We start from the raw sequence: 17,270 nt of genomic DNA, 5'->3' as shown, positions 1-17,270 counted from the left end.
GAGCGGTGTAAATTTCACCATGTACTAAAGTCTAGACAGGACCCTAAAAAGGGGACATATGGAAACCCTAGCCCTAACCCTAAGGCATAAGACGTATATATTTTCATTTTTATTCATTTGAAATTTAGTGTATAGCTAGCTTTTTTGTAGCATCTTAAGACTACATTTTTTTGTCATTTCCTTTATCATTTGCAAGGTTTGTTACTAATCAAGTCACATGCTTTAACTCTTTTTATATTGGATAAGATCAATATACCTACTATTTCAAAGTCTCTATATTTTCCCAAGCAAAGAGAGTATAAAACTAATTCTCCAAGTTTTATATCAAGCAAGATTTGATTTGTATTTGACTTCCATTCTTCCTTGTTTTTTCATTATGGAATAGTTTATTAAGCACATAAGTTCCCATATTCTTCTATTGAACCAATTGATCGCTAGCAAAATCTTTTTTTTTAAGGATGCAATAACAAAATCATGTGAAAATATGCACCATTACAACCACATTCATGAGCGTTCAAGGACACTCATGCTCTAACCCTAGTAGCGTTGTGTATAGTATTATGACATTATTAATGAAATTACTATCCAATGTCATTTTTTTGTACTCCCCTAGTAGCTGTGATTTTTCTCAATCACTTCCTCCCTCCTTTAGGGTCCACATTTGATCATGGTATTAAACATTTATGCAATTAAATATTGAGCTTACCTTTGCTATTCTACATTAACTTTGGCACCCTCTACTACAGATTTTCCTTCAGTTTTGTAGGCCATGCTATAGATGAAGTTTTTCTAAAAAACTTGGACCATAACTTATCATTTTGATTTCCAAATTTAAAATATGTTTGGAATAAGTTGATGAGGATGCAATTCTTGAACATGCATATGATCCAACAATGGCACAAATCGAGATTTGAAGATAATTACAATAATGCAAAGGATGAACTCAATTAGGATTATATTGTGGCAGATGAGATAGGAATGAAAACTAAAAAATAGGCCAAGAGTCCTTTATCTTGCATTTGTTTTTCATGCATGTTAGTCTTGAATATATAGCAAGCATATGGTTAGAGCATCCAAGTTTTGAGACTAGATGAGGTAGCATGAACTAATTAGTTTGAATATAATTTGTTTGAAGTTTGAACACTTAAATGAGATAAGATGAACTAAATTTCCTTAGATGTAAGTAATATGATTGCTTTAAGTTGTTAAATACCTTGCAATTACCATTTTTTAGTTCACTCTAATTATTGCATATAGGTTGCTCAGTGATAACTTCTTATCAACTCCACATATATGCTCATACTTGAGGTTCACCACATGAAAGATGCTAGTTATGCTTAGCATGCATGGAGGGATTAAGAAATGATTCATGCTTGATTGTATAATTATTCTCTTATTTTAGGAGAGCATAAGGATTTTCCAAATGATCCCAAATGTGTTGCAAGCCAATATGATAAGAAGTATTCAAGGACATTAGCTCCTCGATATATTTTGCCACATGTGCCCATCATCCAACAATAGAACAAGTTTCATTTATATAGCTAGCACAGCTTTAACAAATTTGGTGATAAAGTTATCCAATTGTGATGCAAAAGCATGTTGAAAATAAGATAATCTACTTTTTCATAAATGCCATGAAATGTAAGGGTTGGGGTAGCTACAAAGGTGTAAACTCTTCCAACATCTAAGCACTCAATTACTTTATTTGGCGAGATATTGTTTTCAACTGCAACATACCATCATTGATGCTTTTCATATGGCCATGCATATTTTTGTTGCATCATACATGTTTGTCATGCATACATCAACATGCATGCATCAAATCATGTCTTGCCCATGCGTTGGATGCATTACAAATTACGAAATAGAATCTGTCATGGTTTGCACATGTACAATGTATCAAGAACTAGAATGTGCACAATGTGACGTGATTACACACCTATATATATATATAAACACACACACATACATCATCTTTATGTGTGTGCATGTGTATGTGCATGTGCGTGCACATGCACGCGTGCGTGCATGTGTGTGTGTCAAATTTAAAAGAGAAAGAGACCTACCAGAAAGAAGAGATGCATAAAAGAAAGAAATGCTTGGAGTACACACAAGCATTTACAAAGGTGAGAGATGGTTGAGCAAATGGTGAAAAGTAAGAGTGCACATATCCTCAAATTTTAGTAAAGACCCATGATTTGTGGAAAAAAGAATCACCCGTGAGGCCTATAAAAGGAGTATCAACATCCGTACTCTCTTATGGAGTTGTCCCTCCACCATGGAGCTTCATCATTTATATGTGTGTACTATTGTGTCTCCATCTTCATTATTTTGCAACAATTGTTACATTAACAAACACAATTGCTAATGGAGTTTAGACAATGTTGCACATTGTTTGTGGCAAAGTAAGAGCAAGATGCATCATTGATCCAAATGGACTTGGAATACTAAATCTTAGTGGATTAAATATGAAGGCTACATGCTTTTCATGATGAACATTTTACCATTTTAACATGTTTTATATGGTGAAGATTGATTAAGGCAATGACAATGAAAAAGCACAAAAATAACAAAATTCAAATAGTTGAGTGTGTGGACTTCCTCAACCATATGAGTATGTGTTATCCTTCATAAGATTGAGAGTAGCCAACAAGCCATGAATCATGTGTGCAAAGACCTTGAGTCTAGTAGATTTGAGCCTCAAGAACAACATAATGTTAATGATCATGGACTTACTAACCAAAATAAGAAGCAACATAACAATTGTTTGGTTTCAAATCTACTAAGCTTGTCATAACAAGGCAATAAAAGTGATTACTCCTCATTCTTAAAAACCAAGAATTTTCTCTCTTTTATCATGACTATACATGTGAAATGCTATTGACTATGGTGCTTTTAGTATTATGGTGTACGTTGAGTAATAATAGTTGGTAACTCTTATTAATTCATAACTTTAAACAATGATTCCTCGTTACAAATCACTACTTAATGGGTTGTCAAACAAACACAACTTTTTATCAAACACTTGCTATGGAGTTCGCGTACCATTCAACAAAGAAAAATGCATTAGATTTTTCAAATTTGCGTTCTCAAGAGTCACATGTGTGCATGTGAATGCAATTGAAGAGTAGGCAATAGAGTGTGCCTCTCATGGAGACATGTTTATGGACAAATAGCAATATGTGCATGCAATTGTAAGAGGCACCATTAGAGCATCCTACATGATTCTTTTATTTGGCGAAGTTACCAAGAGAGAAACAAATCCCTATGATTACATTTTTTCAAAACGAGCTTGCTTCAAAGTCAACCGTTGAAGGTTAACTTATCAAAATTTGGGTATTACATAGCATAGAAAAGTATGTTCTTCAAGTTCTAAACATCCATGTCAAGATACCTAGGTCTTGGAGCCCCTTTTTTTTTTTTTGGCAAAGAAAGGTCTTGGAATCTTAAAGACGAGTATTATTAAAGACGTCATACTAATATTCAAAGCCTCCATGTTTGGAGTGACAATGTGTGCATGCATGGGTGCTTGTCCATAAACAAGCATAACATGTGCAAGTGACTCCACAATTGAGGCCCTACTCTTTCAACAATGGCAAACCTTCTCTAGCTTTTGGCTTAATCTCATAAAATACCTTTATGTGATTTTGTACTTTGCATTCATTCCAATGGACATTTGCCTATACAACTATTGATTGACTAACTGGCTGACAAGAAGATTAAAAAGAATCGCACAACTCTTCCTTGCCTCTACAAAATTCTCTCTCTTTCTTTGCTTCTCCGTGTCAGCACCTTCACTCTTTGGATTTCCAAACTATGCGATCATTGAGCTGTGCTGCTGTTTTAGACTACATTTTATGCGAGTGAAAATTCTGCATACAAGAATTGTTTCTGGTCCTGAGAGGCCGTCAGAACTAACAGCCCCCGCTTATCCCCAATTCATGAAAATCAGGAACCTCTGATTAGCACATGAAGGAAACCGCATTATATGATACTGATTAATTTGTCCGGACATCAAAATATCAAAACGTGTGACAGTAGCCAGAAATCAGAAGCTTGAAGACATGTGATGATGAGAATGAATATGACCATGACATTTGTACTGCCTCACTTCTCACACCTTATCTTCAAAACAGGCACAAAAGCTAAGTCCCCCTTTCCACGTCCTCCAGTTTATGAAAAACTGTACATCACAATGCAAGTAACTTTCTATGCTTAGTGAAGTGGACAGGAGGATCAAAATTTTGAAAAGATCTATATAACTATTTATTTAATTCCAATACTAGAGTGGCTTTAAAGAGTACCATATATGGTATGAATGTATCTTCAGAGATACTTTCGAGCAAGAGTTCTGACTCTTGTGTCAAAGAAAGGTGACACAATACGTGATCCAGGTACGTACAAGGGATTTAGAAGTATCTGCAAACAACACAATGTCAAATGTTAGGAGGGACCAGATACATTGCCCTATATAAATGTTCAAGCACTGAAATCTTTAATTCTAGAGAAAAAATGACAAAAAGTAATGCATTTTACCTTGATGTAAAGTTCATAAACTTCCTGGAAAAAGTTCCTGATGCCATCTTCATTGCGTGAATCGTGGAGAAGCATCAGCTTTGTATGTGTAACCAATTAAAGAAATTTCGGATTGTAGAATGTATGCACATTTACCATTTGCTTATGCATTCTAGTCTTTACTATACTATGTTACTGTGAGAAGTGCAGCAGTGCTGAACTACAGTGGAGAGAAGAGAGTGAACAACTCACAAGACAGAACTGAAAACGGAGAAAACCAAGAGAGGCTTGCACAAGGATCTCAGGAGAAAACACCTCTACTGATGGGGAAAACCTCGACTCCAGTGAGCAAACTGCTGTACACTGAGATAGAAAAATTGTGAGGGAGGGGACCCTATATATAGGGTCACCCCCTGCCCAAACCAACCAACTAGGAGGGATAGTGACCGACCAAGGGGGCCGACCCTGGGCCAGAGCAAACCGACCAGGTGGTCAGTCAAATGGCCCTGGTTAGGGGCTGGATACCCCGCCATCCAAGGCGCCACCTAGGCGCATTGATGGCTTCCTGGTGTGGCAGCCCTCTAGCAGGCCAGGGCAGGCACACATGACCCTGCAGCACCCTGCAACAGTGGCGGACAGATGGCGAGCAGATACGGGCTCCGTATGCCCTCGCTCCTTCTCCGTACAGGCCCATGTGCACACTGGTCATGATGACCTCCCTCTCCCTCTCTTGGGCAGTCAAACCCACAGCAGCTGGTGTGGTAAGGGCTTGGTGAAGAGGTCCACCTTGTTGTCCTCCGTCTTGCAGTATGTGAGTTGGATCACGTCATCGAGCACCTTCTCCCGGACATAGTGGTACATCTCAATATGCTTGGTACGAGCATGGAACATTGGGTTTCAAGCAACTGCACTACAACTCTGATTGTCACTGTGGATGACTGTCAGGGATGTCTATGTAAACCCGATCTCCCAAGTAACAGACAGAGCCAAACTGCACCTTTTACTGTTCCAAGTGATGGTGGCTGAGCCAAGAGTAAAACAATAACCAGCGGTGGAACGATGAGTGTCTGACTCTCCTCCCCAATCTGAATCATTCCAGCCTAAGAGCTCGATCCTGGACTGCTGCCCTGACTGATAAAATAATGTAGCGGGAGATAGACTATCCTCACTCTCTCTCCTGCTCAACACCAACTGCAAACTGCAAGATGATGCACTCAATACGCAAAGTGATGCTGTGGATGTGAGTGAGAGAATCAGAGGGAGAGAATGTAGTGGGCCTCCGAAGAGGAATAGATGCAACTAAATAATGAATGCCCAAAGGGCTGAATACTGTATGAAGGGGCTGAAACCCTCACTACAAAACTGGGAAGAACTGGACTAACTGGAGGAGATGAATCCTCACTAGATACCTGAAGAGGCTGAGGCTACCCTGCTGGGGTGCTACAGGTAGGCCTAGCTGTTGCTGAACTGAGGGCTGGAAGGCCTGAACTGGGATGAGGAATGAAGGCCAAGGGCCTGCCTTTTATAGGCCCCCTTGGGCCTCAAACAGACCGACCAGCCTGCTACTGCTGAGCCGACTCGCCCACCGACCCCCTGCCTGCTGACGTGGCAACTGACTGGCCACGTGGCAGATGCTAATGTCAGCATTGCCACGTGGCAGCCACTACCCCTGCCTTCGTGTCCTACGCTGCCTGCGTGTCTTGCATCTGCTAGCTGACTGCATGTCAATCCCACGTGGCAACTGCTGACGTGGCTGCCTACATGGACTGCTGCTGAGCTGGCTGCCTGCACCGCAGTCCAACATGGCCACGGATGACCCTGACAAATAACCCTCGATTGCGAGGTCCTTGAAGATATCGAAGGACCGACATACCAGCATCCCAATGCGTCTTCTTAGGTGTCTGCATGAATGAACTCAATAGACCAACAAAGTAACACAGGTCTGAGTAGCCAAATCATGGAGCCGATCAACTGGCGGTATCTGCTTGCATCCACAGGATCACTAGGGTCATACTTGGACAATTTGGTACTGGGGCCATGGGTGATGAGATGGCACGACACTCTGTCATCTGAAAAGCCTCCAGAAGCTCCTGAGTATATTGTTTTTGGGACACAAAGTAACCTTCCAGCCCCTGTGAAATCTCCAACCCCAGAAAGAAGTGCAAGAGCTCGAGATCAGTCATCTCAAAGGCCTTAAAAGAGCAGCCTTGGTCTCAGAGATATGAGCAGCATGGCTACCCATGATGAGCAGATCATCAACGTACAAGATAATGAGGAAAAGAAGACCACCTTGACATAAGATGAACAGATAGGGATCAGCTCGTGACCTCCGGAAATGCTTTCATACAAAAAACTCATCAATTTTCTGATTCCACGCACTAGGAGCTTGCTTAAGCCCATACAATTCTTTCCTTAACCGGTAAACCATTCCTTCTGACGTGGTAAACCCAGGGGTTTGCTCCACCTCCTCCTTCAAATCTCCATTGAGAAAGGCAGGTTTCACATCCAATTGGTAAATGGGCCACTGCTCATAGCAACAATTGCCAACACTATCTGAAGAGTGGCCATCCTAGCAGTAGGAGCAAAAGCGTCATCATAGTCGATCCCGGTCAATATGAGTAGTACCCTTAGCCTAAAGTCGGCCTTTGTGCTTATCCACAATACCGTCTAATGCGTACTTGGTTTTGTAGACCCATTCGACACCAATGACTGAACGGCACTTGGGGTAGCTTAGCAAGCTTATGTAAGCATTTATCAATGACCTCAAGCTCACCTGAGGTACTAACTCCCAAGTCCCATTTAACATCCCTATTGAGGATAATGTCCCTCTTGAAAGGGTCATACAGCCGGTAACTTGTTGATTGAGAATTGTACCCGACAAAGATCCTTTGGGTGGACTTAAACATCCAACTTCCCCCTCTGTTTCTTTGGAATGTGAACAAAGGCATCACACCCAAAACACGCGGAAATAGGATATATCTGGCTTCTTTCCAAATTAACCCTCAAAAGGAGTAACTTTAGGAACAGCAGACGTCGGAGAACGGTTAACAAAATGTATTGCGGTGGCAGTGGCCTCAGCCCAGAGAAACCGAGGAACTGCCTGGTGAGCAAGCATGGTCCGAGACATTTCTCTGTGCAATTCTTCTAGTCAACAACACCTACTTCTGAGGCGATGCCAATATTGGCAAATTCCCGCCGAATGCCCTTTGTCACATAGAATTCTTCAAAGATGGGAACAAAAATCGTCGTCTTTGTCAAATCTAAGGGTTTTAACAAGAAACTTAGATTCATTTTCAACAAGGGCCACATAAGCCTAGTGAAATCATCCACTAGCAACATAAAATAAAGAGCCCCTCCAAGGCTAGCAACAGTCATAGTCCACAAAGATCTGCATGGACCAACTCCAGAGGAAGAGAAGCCCACCGTGAGGCGCCGGTGTTGCTTCCCTCGAATACAAGAATGGCACTAACCATGCTTACTGCCCACATCAGGTAGAGGACCATTTGTTCTTGGGCAGCGCATCGTAGTGCAACAACCTTCAAGTGACCAAAACGAAAATGCCGCAGGTCGCCCTGAATGGAAGACGTGATCGAGGAAACCATAGACGATGTGTAAATGCCATGACTCACCGTACCAATCTGAACAACCTGACCGGTGGTTTTATCCGCGGTTAGCGTGCGAGCCCTAAACCAGGGTGCGTTCCCTCCACCTCTCCAGGTAAAGCCCTACACCTCTAAGTTTGAATCTTTCGAAGGCAGAAGCAGAGTCCCGTGGTTTTCTAACAAAGTTCCAAGCTTCGTCCTCACCTCCACAAAGTATTCATCAAACAAAATTGTGGTACCTAGATGGTAGGTCTCATAGACAGACAGCAAATTGAATCCAAAAGAGAACAAATAGTACCCTGGAAGAGTGCGTCCCTCCTTTGCCATTTGGAATTATATCGAGATTGCCATCACCACCTACTTTGATGACAAAACTATCGCTAATACATACATCTCCCCCTGAGATGACAAAATCTTTGAGAAGGACTCATATTATGAAATGCCCCACTGTCGACGATCGAGGTCCTAAAATCTTTGGCTTGAAGAGCCACAACCCCCTCTCCAACGGAGGAAGCCAGAGAATCAATAATTTCAATGTGAACAAAGGCAGGAGTTATAGCAACAGAGGAGGAACCAGTACCCTTGTTGTGAGCCCGAAGAGGGCACTTTCTCCAATAGTGGCCTTTCTAACCCTTAAGTGCCTCCTTCTCTACTTCTATCCTTGTATCAAGGTTCGATGACCTTGATTCTTTCCCAACTGTGGAGCTGCCAGAGCATCGGAGCCCCTGCCATGGGAGGAACTCTGAAACCACTCTTCTCGGTCCAACACCATAGGAACCAATTCTTCCCAAGTCGGAGTGCTCATTCTGCCACTAGTGATTAGCGAAGAATAAAAGCCACAGTACTGGGAAGTGAGATGAGAGAGTAGAGTAATGGCCATATCTTCAGAGGAGATTTCTTTCCCAGCTTGAAGAATCTCTTGTTGAAGTTCCTGTAGCTTATTGATATGTTTCCGCATTGATGAAGACTTGGCAGGATTCAATATCCGCATCTGAACTTCAAGAGAAACCCTCTTCATAGGCGAAGTCTTGTTATATAGGGAGGCCAGGTGCTCCAAAATACTCTTGGCTGCCGTCATGTGCTTTACATGATTTATAATCTGAGAAGTACAGTTCAGAAAATGAAAGAACGTACCTTTGCATTGACTCTATCTCAGATCTGAGCCGAATTCTTGGCTTCCATTTGGTCCAAAATACCTAAGCTCTGATCAAGGGGATCTGGCTATTTGACACCCACTAGAATGAGGTCTGCCAAGTCGTACGATTGCAATACCGACTCCATCATGACATGCCAAACGCCGTAATTGTTCCCATCCAGTTGATGATCTACACGGAACGTGGGCAACACTAGAATCTTCACCTTGTTTTCTGCCAATTCCTACAATAAGCCATTTAGACAGAAGTGGAGAGAACGGAGAAAATCCGGGAGGAGGGTAGGAGAAGGGGTATGAAGGAAGAAAGAGAGGAGAGAGGGTGGAAGACAAGGCTGAGAGGCTTGAAGAGACTTCTTCCTCCAACCTCCAAGAATCTGGCCTTCACACAGTCCACCACTCCGGTCTGAAAACACCCGTCAAAGTAAATGCCCAGCCCATACCTTCTCAACCTTCGCCTCGAACAGCTCCAAAAGCCTCTGTGGCTTGCTGGTTCCAAGTCCTCTCCACAGCACAGGTCTTCTTAGCCAACCTTTGGCTCTAATACCATGTGAGAAGTGCAGTGGTGCTGAACTACAGTGGAGAGAAGAGAGTGAACAACTCACAAGACACAACTGAAAACAGAGAAAACCAAGAGAGACTTGCACAAGGATCTCAGGAGAAAAACCCTTTACTGCTGGGTAAAACCTCAACGCCGGTGAGCAAACTGTTCTACACGGAGATGGAAAAACTGTGAGGGAGGGGGCCCTATATATAGGGCCACCCCCTGCCCAAACCAACCGACTAGGAGGGGGGATAGTGGCCAACCAGGGGGGCCAACCCTGGGTCAGGGCAAGGCCTGAATACCCCACCATCCAAGGCACCACCTAGGCACATTGATGGCGGCCTGGTGGCAGCCCTCTAGCAGGCCCAGGGCAGACACACATGACCCCATAGCACCTTGCAACAGTGGCGGACAGATGGCGAGCAAATCCGGGCTCCGTACGCCCTCGCTCCTGCTCTGTACAGGCCCGTGCGCACGCTGGTGTGGACTCTTCCTTCCATCTTGCTATCAAATTGCTTGAAGTACATACTGTCTTTGAGTACTGTCATGCTTTCTTACGCAAAGTTCAGTGCTTTGCAACTGCTCTGATAAATTCTGTTCAATTATATTTCGCTTCCAATCATATCCCTTATTACCTTTCATTGACCTTTTTACCTTTCCTGATCTGCTGAATTGTGCTTCTCCTTTCAAGTATAGTTTAAGACGAGGCCCAGGTTAACTAGGCCCCTTCTTGAAAGAAAAGCAAGTAGTTCCTTTCAGTCATGAACAAACTAGGTAAGGTGATGCACTTTGAAACATCAAAATACCAGAGTCAAGAGGGACTCCAGCGGCATCTACCCCACTGGATGCAACTACTACCTGTGTCAAACTCATTAGGCATCACTGAAATCCCACAAAAAAAGGCTTGATGCAACAGCAAACAATCCTCTCCCATTTCCCTGTATAGCTTGTGGAGACCCAAGTAAATAGGCCACTTCTCAAAAGAGGAAAAAGAAGCCCATTTCAGCAGCAATCAAGGAGGAAGGTTGATGCACTTTCAAAGCCAAAAATATCAGAGTAAAGACAAATTCCGACAGCATCTTCCTCTGGGCATCACAGATCTCCAAACATGAAAGGCTTGGTGGGTAGAAAAGTATACTCTGATTGTGAGGTTCACAAGTATAGCATGCAACGGTTATCTAATCGTGTAATTCACAGCGAGACCTTTAAACCTTTAGCGAGGAATGAGCGTTGTTTACCATAGAGAGAGAAAGGAGATGAGGGTAGAGAGAGAGTAGAGTCAACAACCAATTGGGTCCCAAGGGCCCCCTCCCCCAAACAAGGGAAAATTTGCTTTATACTTGGAGAACTAAGAAATACAAAGAACACTCTTCAAAAGAGCACGGAACGCACTTCTAAAGAGCTCACTGTGCACACGAATAGCAGACCCAAAGACCTGAGAGGCAACGCCAACCAGTACGGAGACCTTGATGCTGTCAAGACGCTTCTGCAAGGCAAGGAAGAGGCTTGTGCTGTCTACCGGAATGCAGGGTTACTGCGTGAGTCAGAGAGTGAAAACTAGAAGTGATAGATCCTATGAGAGAACTGAGAGATGACTGAAATATAGAGCTGAGAGTAAGCTGTGCAGATTGTAAAAGAGAGCTGAGAAAGCTGAGGAAACAGCGTCCAAACCTCTCTCCGTTTGCTGGGTTGTGCTGCGTGGTCACCTTCAGATTAGGCTGAACGGATGGCCAAGGGACTGAGGCTAGAGCAGGGCCAGATCTGAGGATCTCAGGGGCTGCACAGGAGGCTGAAGTGGAGCTGTAGGAGAGCTGAAGGCAGGAGCAAACTGAATGAGAAAACACGGCAGCCAAGGGGCCCCTTTATAGGGCTGGACTGAGCCAACCCAGTCTGTAAACAGACCGACTCAGTCTGTTTTACAAACTGGTTGGCCTACAACCAGCATGTAAAAAGCCCTCCCTGGCTCATTTGCCAGGGGAGTTTTTGGGCAGCCTTGGCAGGCTGTCTTCCCTGCTTACCTGTCCAGCCTTTGGGGACCCTAAAGGGCCTCCTAACCTAGGCTAAGACCTAAACTATAAGATGGAAACACTTAACCTACTGTTCTCCAGTGGGTACTAGTGAACAAGAACTGACTATTGACTTGACCTAAGGCTGAGAGACTGACCTACGTAGCTTGTGCCTGACTGTCCCTGGACAAAGGCTCACAAAGGGGTCATAGCATACGACAAAATCTCCTATCTGAGAACTATAATGCACTTGTTGATGTAGCCAGTGTGCCACCTTGCACCCAAGTGCAGGGGTGCATGTGACATTCCCTCCTCCTTAACTTGGCAGTGGGTTCATTGCTTCCAAGTACTCCGCCAATATCTAGGGAAACTCCTGGAAAAAATCTTCGTCCAACCACACTGCTTCATGGGTACCTCGATCACGGAACTTGGTGTAAAACTCCCGGATCTTGCATCCTGACCCATGCTTGAATTTATGAAGAAGTATATGTTCTGGCTGCAAAACTTCGGCTTCATCAAGAACTTCAGGTTGTTGCTCGTCAAAAATCTCTGAAAGAGGAGGTCCAAAATATGGCTTCAACCAAGCTACATGGGACACCTTGTGCACAGTCCAACTGTCTGGTAAGCGTAACTTCATTGAGACATCGTTGATCTTTTGAATAATAGGGAATGGTCCGAAGCTCCTGAAGGATAGCTTAGGGCATCGCTTGCCCACCTGCTTCAATCGCTGCTTTTGATAATGCGTAAATACACCCATTGGCCCTCTTTATACTGGACATCTCGTCTGGATTTATTAGCTTGGCATGTATACGATGCTTGAGCTTTGGCAATGCGGCTTTTCACGAACTCCGTAATCTCTGCCATGGATTCGATGGTTTTGTTGGCTTCAAGAGATGGAGACACCATCCGGGTGAGGAGTGAGGTAAATCGCGTCGCTTCACAAGGTGTGAAACCAATACTCGAAGAATAGGTAACGTTCAGAATGGCCCGCACAAGCGGAAGAAACTGCTCCCACTTTCCCTGAGCATCATGACAATATGATTTCAAAATATCAAATGCCATACCATTATACTTTTCCGTCTCACTGTTCAATTGCGGATGGAAAGCGCTTGAACATCTGCAGCTTAGTACCAAAATTATCAAACAAGGCGCGCCAAAAGTTAGACGTAAACTTGGCGTCCCTGTCAGATGTGATGGTCTTTGGCAACCCTCCAACGGGATACCAATACTTGATAAACAAACGAGCTACATCTTCAGCGCTGGTCGTTTGTTTGCAGGGAATGAACATACAATATTTACTAAAGCGACAAACAATAGTAAGACATTGAGTATTACACGTACATGCGGATGCTGGAAGCGGTCCCACGAAATCCATACCTATGTCCGTCGGGGATTGGCGATGGCATAAGTAAGCTTGCCGCTTTCTTATGGGAAGCATTCACCTTTTGGCATATTTGACAATTCTGCACATAGCTGTATACGTCCTTCCGCATCTTAGCCAATAGAAATAGTGCTCCAACTTCTCCAAAGTCCCGTTGATACCTCTATGACCACCGGTAAGGGCGTCATGGCCATCATGAAGAAGCACTATCGTTTGTCTTTGAGTACACATAACCTTTTCTTATAGAAAAGCCAACCGTCCTCTAATGAGTGATGGCCCGGAGCAAGCGTCGTGGCTAACTAGAACTGCGTGCCAAACTCTGCCGACTCCGCGTACTGTGCCTTCATGCTATCAAGATCCTTCCCTTTGATTTCGAGCACAGTGGCCTGCTCAATGGTCTGGATGAAACCTTTCTGACTAAGAGCATCTGCAACGGGTTGTTTTTGCCGAGAACGTACTCGATCATTCCCCCAAACTGCTGGAATATCTGACTCCACTACTGCTGCCGATCACTCCATTGCGTACTAGGCATTGTCTGAAGCCACTTAAGGGCTCTATCTTCACCCTGAAAGTCTGTCCGTATAGGAAAGGCTTCCAATGTTTTAATGCCTGGATGACACCGAGAAGCTCTCTATCATACATTGAATAGTTCTTTTCGGCATCGTTAAGCTTTCTGCTGTAGTATGCCACGGGCCTATCCTCTTGCTGTAAAACTGCCCCTATGGCGACATTGCTAGCGTCTGTGATTACCAGAAATGGATCATCCCAAGAGGCGATCTTCATAACTGGTGCTGTCGTGGCCAACCGTTGCAAGTCGTGCATGCATGAGGCGAAGACATAGAAGCGTGTAATTATAAGATGCTTGAGAACCAAGGCCAATATCATTGTTGGGTCAAGGGTTTCTAGACATTAGTTGAACCATTGACTACCTAGACCAGCACCACGCTACTCTCGTATTTGAGGTCGCCAGACTTGTGAGGCGTATAGCAAGAGATCATGACTTTTTCATAAGAGAGAAGCCAACACTTCATTAGAGAGAAGCAACACTACCAGAAGGTCATACAACCTCGGACACTAAGCCCAATCTCAATAGAGAGAAGCCAACCTTTTCATTAGTTAAGAGAGAAGCCAACACTGCCGGATGGTCATAGAACCTCGGACCCTAAGCCCACTCTCAATAGAGATCAAAGCACAAGGACAAGACGATTGTTTGTCCCACGGAACAAGATGCGTGGAGTGAGACCAATAAATCTTGGATGTCTTCCCAAGACATGACGACTTCCCATGGGAGCTACAAAGAGCTAACACTTCTCATTGCATGATCCATGACAAGATTCCTTGTGCAACTTTTGAGTGTATTCCTACTTCAGGTTTCAAATTCAGATTATATTAGATCTTTAAAAGTAAACTAGATACCCCTAGAAAGTGTGTTTTTTCCTGATGTAACTCAGATCTGCCGTCATACGCCTTCTTGGTCTCCCACAAACGTTAGTATACCCCCCCACCCGCCCCCCCCCTCTCTCTCTCTCTCTCTCTCTCACACACACACACATTTGGGTCCCATAGACCATGTTTGGTCTCTATGAACACTAAAAGTGATCATCCTCATCCTCGTCATCATCCAGCAACCATACACATACACACACGTGCATGCACACATGTAGGCACGAGTGCCACAAATGAACATGAAATCAGCCCCAGCACAAACTCCAATAACCTTTTGTAATTAGTTTCATCAGAAGGATATGACCAGCTGTAACATATACAGACACTGTTAAGTCATTGAATTTATCCACTGATTTCAAAAACCTGTCCAAACACGTTGCAAAGTGACGTATGTTATGTCATCCTTCATCTTTGAGGAAAGAGTGTGAAACAAATCAATGAAAAGAAGGAGAGCTTCAGCATAAACAACCATAGCTATCCATCATTTAGCAAAAGACGAAAAGGGAAAAATATACGTGGCATTTGTTGTCCATGCCAAATCTTGAACAATATCCAATGCAGCATGTAAAATGAACTGGTGCTGATGAGCAGCCTCTTCTTTCTGCAAACGTGAAATGCTCTTACTCAAACTGATGACCAGTCAAAACCAAAAGTTTCCCAGTCTGACATCCATAATAGAAATTAAAATTGCCAAAATTGATTTGCATGTGATACAAGGGCAAAACTATATGAAACCAAACTTTTTTAACCTCACGGTCAAAAAGTTCTGCTTACAATGCCCAGATTGCCGTTCTAGCAGAACGTGATGGGCTACATTGACATAGAGTATTCCTAACAATAGCTGTTGATTTATTCAACAAGAACCAACTTGTGAGCAAGCAGTAGTCGAGATTAAAATACTGACCTTTGGAGCAGGCCCAACTTCGCTCTCATAGATGGGACTATTATTATTGCCTCCAACAATAACAAAGCAAGCTGTGGTAGCCATACTGAATCACTCCGAGCTGGACAAAGTTCACCCAGAAGTGTGAGGATCCAATGGACCTGCAAAATATGATTTGTAAATATGAGAGGAAATTTATAAAAATGTGGACTTTCAAGGTAGACGAACAAGCGGACGAAATATAGATCAGAAGTCCTGCTTAAAATTTCACCCTAGAGCTTTAGACTCATGCTAATAACTGGGACGGCTGAATTAAAGTTTCTAAATCCCTTGCAAGCGAACTAAAGACCTTTTCTTTTAAGGGCGGTAAGTCAAAATTGTATTAAGATAAACAAAAATTGGGAGATCAGCAATTTACCTTGTTTTACGAAGTTGAGCTAACAGGATGCGAAGTGTTAGATCTTTGTCAACTGCACCGCGACATCTTAGATATTGTCTGCCTTCTGAAAGCCAGTGGTAGTTATAAGACAGCTGACAGAGGCGATTGGTACCACAGAAAATGTATAGTGGTATTACGAAGAGCAATGGTAATCGGATGCGCACTTGTCAATTCAGGCAATGCAATGAAGCCCAAATAAATCTTTAATTACATGGATCTGTGTGCAAAGAACAGGTATCAGATTAATGTAAAGGAAAGGACTGCTACAACCAACGAACCTGATAATCCGGTCCACAATGGACAATCCAGGCTGCCCAAGGTTTAATACGAGGAGATGGGTGCATTTGGACCTTGAAACGCTGCTAGCATTTATGTAGTGTCCCTAGGACATCATCAAAGACATGCATTGAAAGAATTGTAGGTCTTTCCTTTTCTTGCGTTCTCTGTTGGGCTCTATATACTCTTTTTGGAAGGATAGAAACCATTGGACTTTTGGTGACCCTTCTCTGAACAAGTTCTCTTTTTCCCGTGCATCCATCAGGCAGTCCTTTTATGACTGCTTGCGTGCGGGCCAGTTAGATTACTCTCAGTACCTGGCATATATGCAAGTTTTCTGAAGATGTAAGTACTATCCTTCTTGGAGACAATTTTTGCTAATATAACTATCTAGATTGCACACAAAAAAAAAGAGAGTAGGTGGGTGTGTTTTTTGGCCCTGCCATAGGTACAGGTCATAGGTAAGGGTTTTGCAAACAAATGAGCTAGTATGCTTGGCCAGGATTCCAGGTTTGTTTTGTTTGCGAAGAAAACAATAGAAGCATGCATGAGTAAGGCGCCAAGTAAGTACATACTTCATGAAATAAGCAACGCTTTTCATTTTCTTGCCATGGTTTGCGTCTAAAGGTTTGTATGGATCTGTATCTGCATCGAATCTCTGGTTGTAAACTACCTTATTAAAAAAGTAAGTGACCTTCTCAATTGTGATAGGCAGGTTCATGGCATTGTGTGTATGCTAAATCCATTGATGTACATAGATGGGCGGTCGCATGTAACATTGGCCAAACGCATTTGGTTTGTTGTTAGGTACTGGGTTCTCCTGGCTGCCATGGGCGCACTTGTTTTTGCATTCTTTTTGTACATCTTGAACAACTGCAACAGAGTATAATCAACAGAGTATAATCATAAGTACAGGAGTGAAGATATAAGAGAAGAAATTCATTTTCTTTTTTTGTGGTGTGTGCTAATTCATACCTTATTTGTATTCATTTGTATTTTTTGTTTACAGCTTTTGATCGGCCTCGACA

The 17,270-nt window shown here is 43.1% G+C and overlaps 1 protein-coding gene across 2 annotated transcripts; it reads right to left on the bottom strand.

Moving 5' to 3' along the window:
* Nucleotides 1-3,297: 3,297 nt before the first annotated feature.
* On the bottom strand, nt 3,298-16,400 carry LOC147890049 (SNARE-like superfamily protein). 2 transcript variants are annotated; one of them, XM_087390711.1, is made up of 8 exons: nt 16,131-16,400; nt 15,946-16,030; nt 15,549-15,688; nt 15,160-15,245; nt 14,947-15,007; nt 4,537-4,623; nt 4,305-4,419; nt 3,298-4,183 (listed from the first exon to the last, which is right to left on the bottom strand). In XM_087390711.1, the coding sequence occupies exons 3-7, from the start codon at nt 15,630-15,632 to the stop codon at nt 4,327-4,329; spliced, it is 411 nt and encodes a 136-aa protein (XP_087246837.1). In that variant the 5' UTR covers nt 15,633-15,688; nt 15,946-16,030; nt 16,131-16,400; the 3' UTR covers nt 3,298-4,183; nt 4,305-4,326. The 2 variants fall into 2 exon arrangements, with proteins under 2 accessions (XP_087246837.1, XP_087246836.1); XM_087390710.1 differs by having other exon boundaries at nt 16,245-16,400.
* Nucleotides 16,401-17,270: the final 870 nt, after the last annotated feature.

This window comes from Dipteris shenzhenensis, chromosome 19 (genome assembly GCF_047967505.1).
Source record: "Dipteris shenzhenensis isolate YYH24624 ecotype China chromosome 19, Dip_SZ_1.0, whole genome shotgun sequence".
In the NCBI taxonomy this organism is placed as follows: Eukaryota; Viridiplantae; Streptophyta; class Polypodiopsida; order Gleicheniales; family Dipteridaceae; genus Dipteris; species Dipteris shenzhenensis.
Note: the sequence above shows the minus strand (reverse complement) of the source record. Positions and strands in the feature narration are given on the sequence as shown.

Excerpts from the sequence above, each read along its gene's own strand:
- LOC147890049 (XM_087390711.1), bottom strand. The coding sequence starts at position 15,632 with ATGGCTACCACAGCTTGCTTTGTTATTGTTGGAGGCAATAATAATAGT. Across the intron at positions 15,008-15,159 it reads GCATGGACAACAAATGCCAC|GTTTTTGAAATCAGTGGATA; the intron begins GTATATTTTTCC and ends GTGTTTGGACAG. Across the intron at positions 4,624-14,946 it reads CTGTATATGTTACAGCTGGT|CATACAAAGCTGATGCTTCT; the intron begins CATATCCTTCTG and ends TAATTGGTTACA.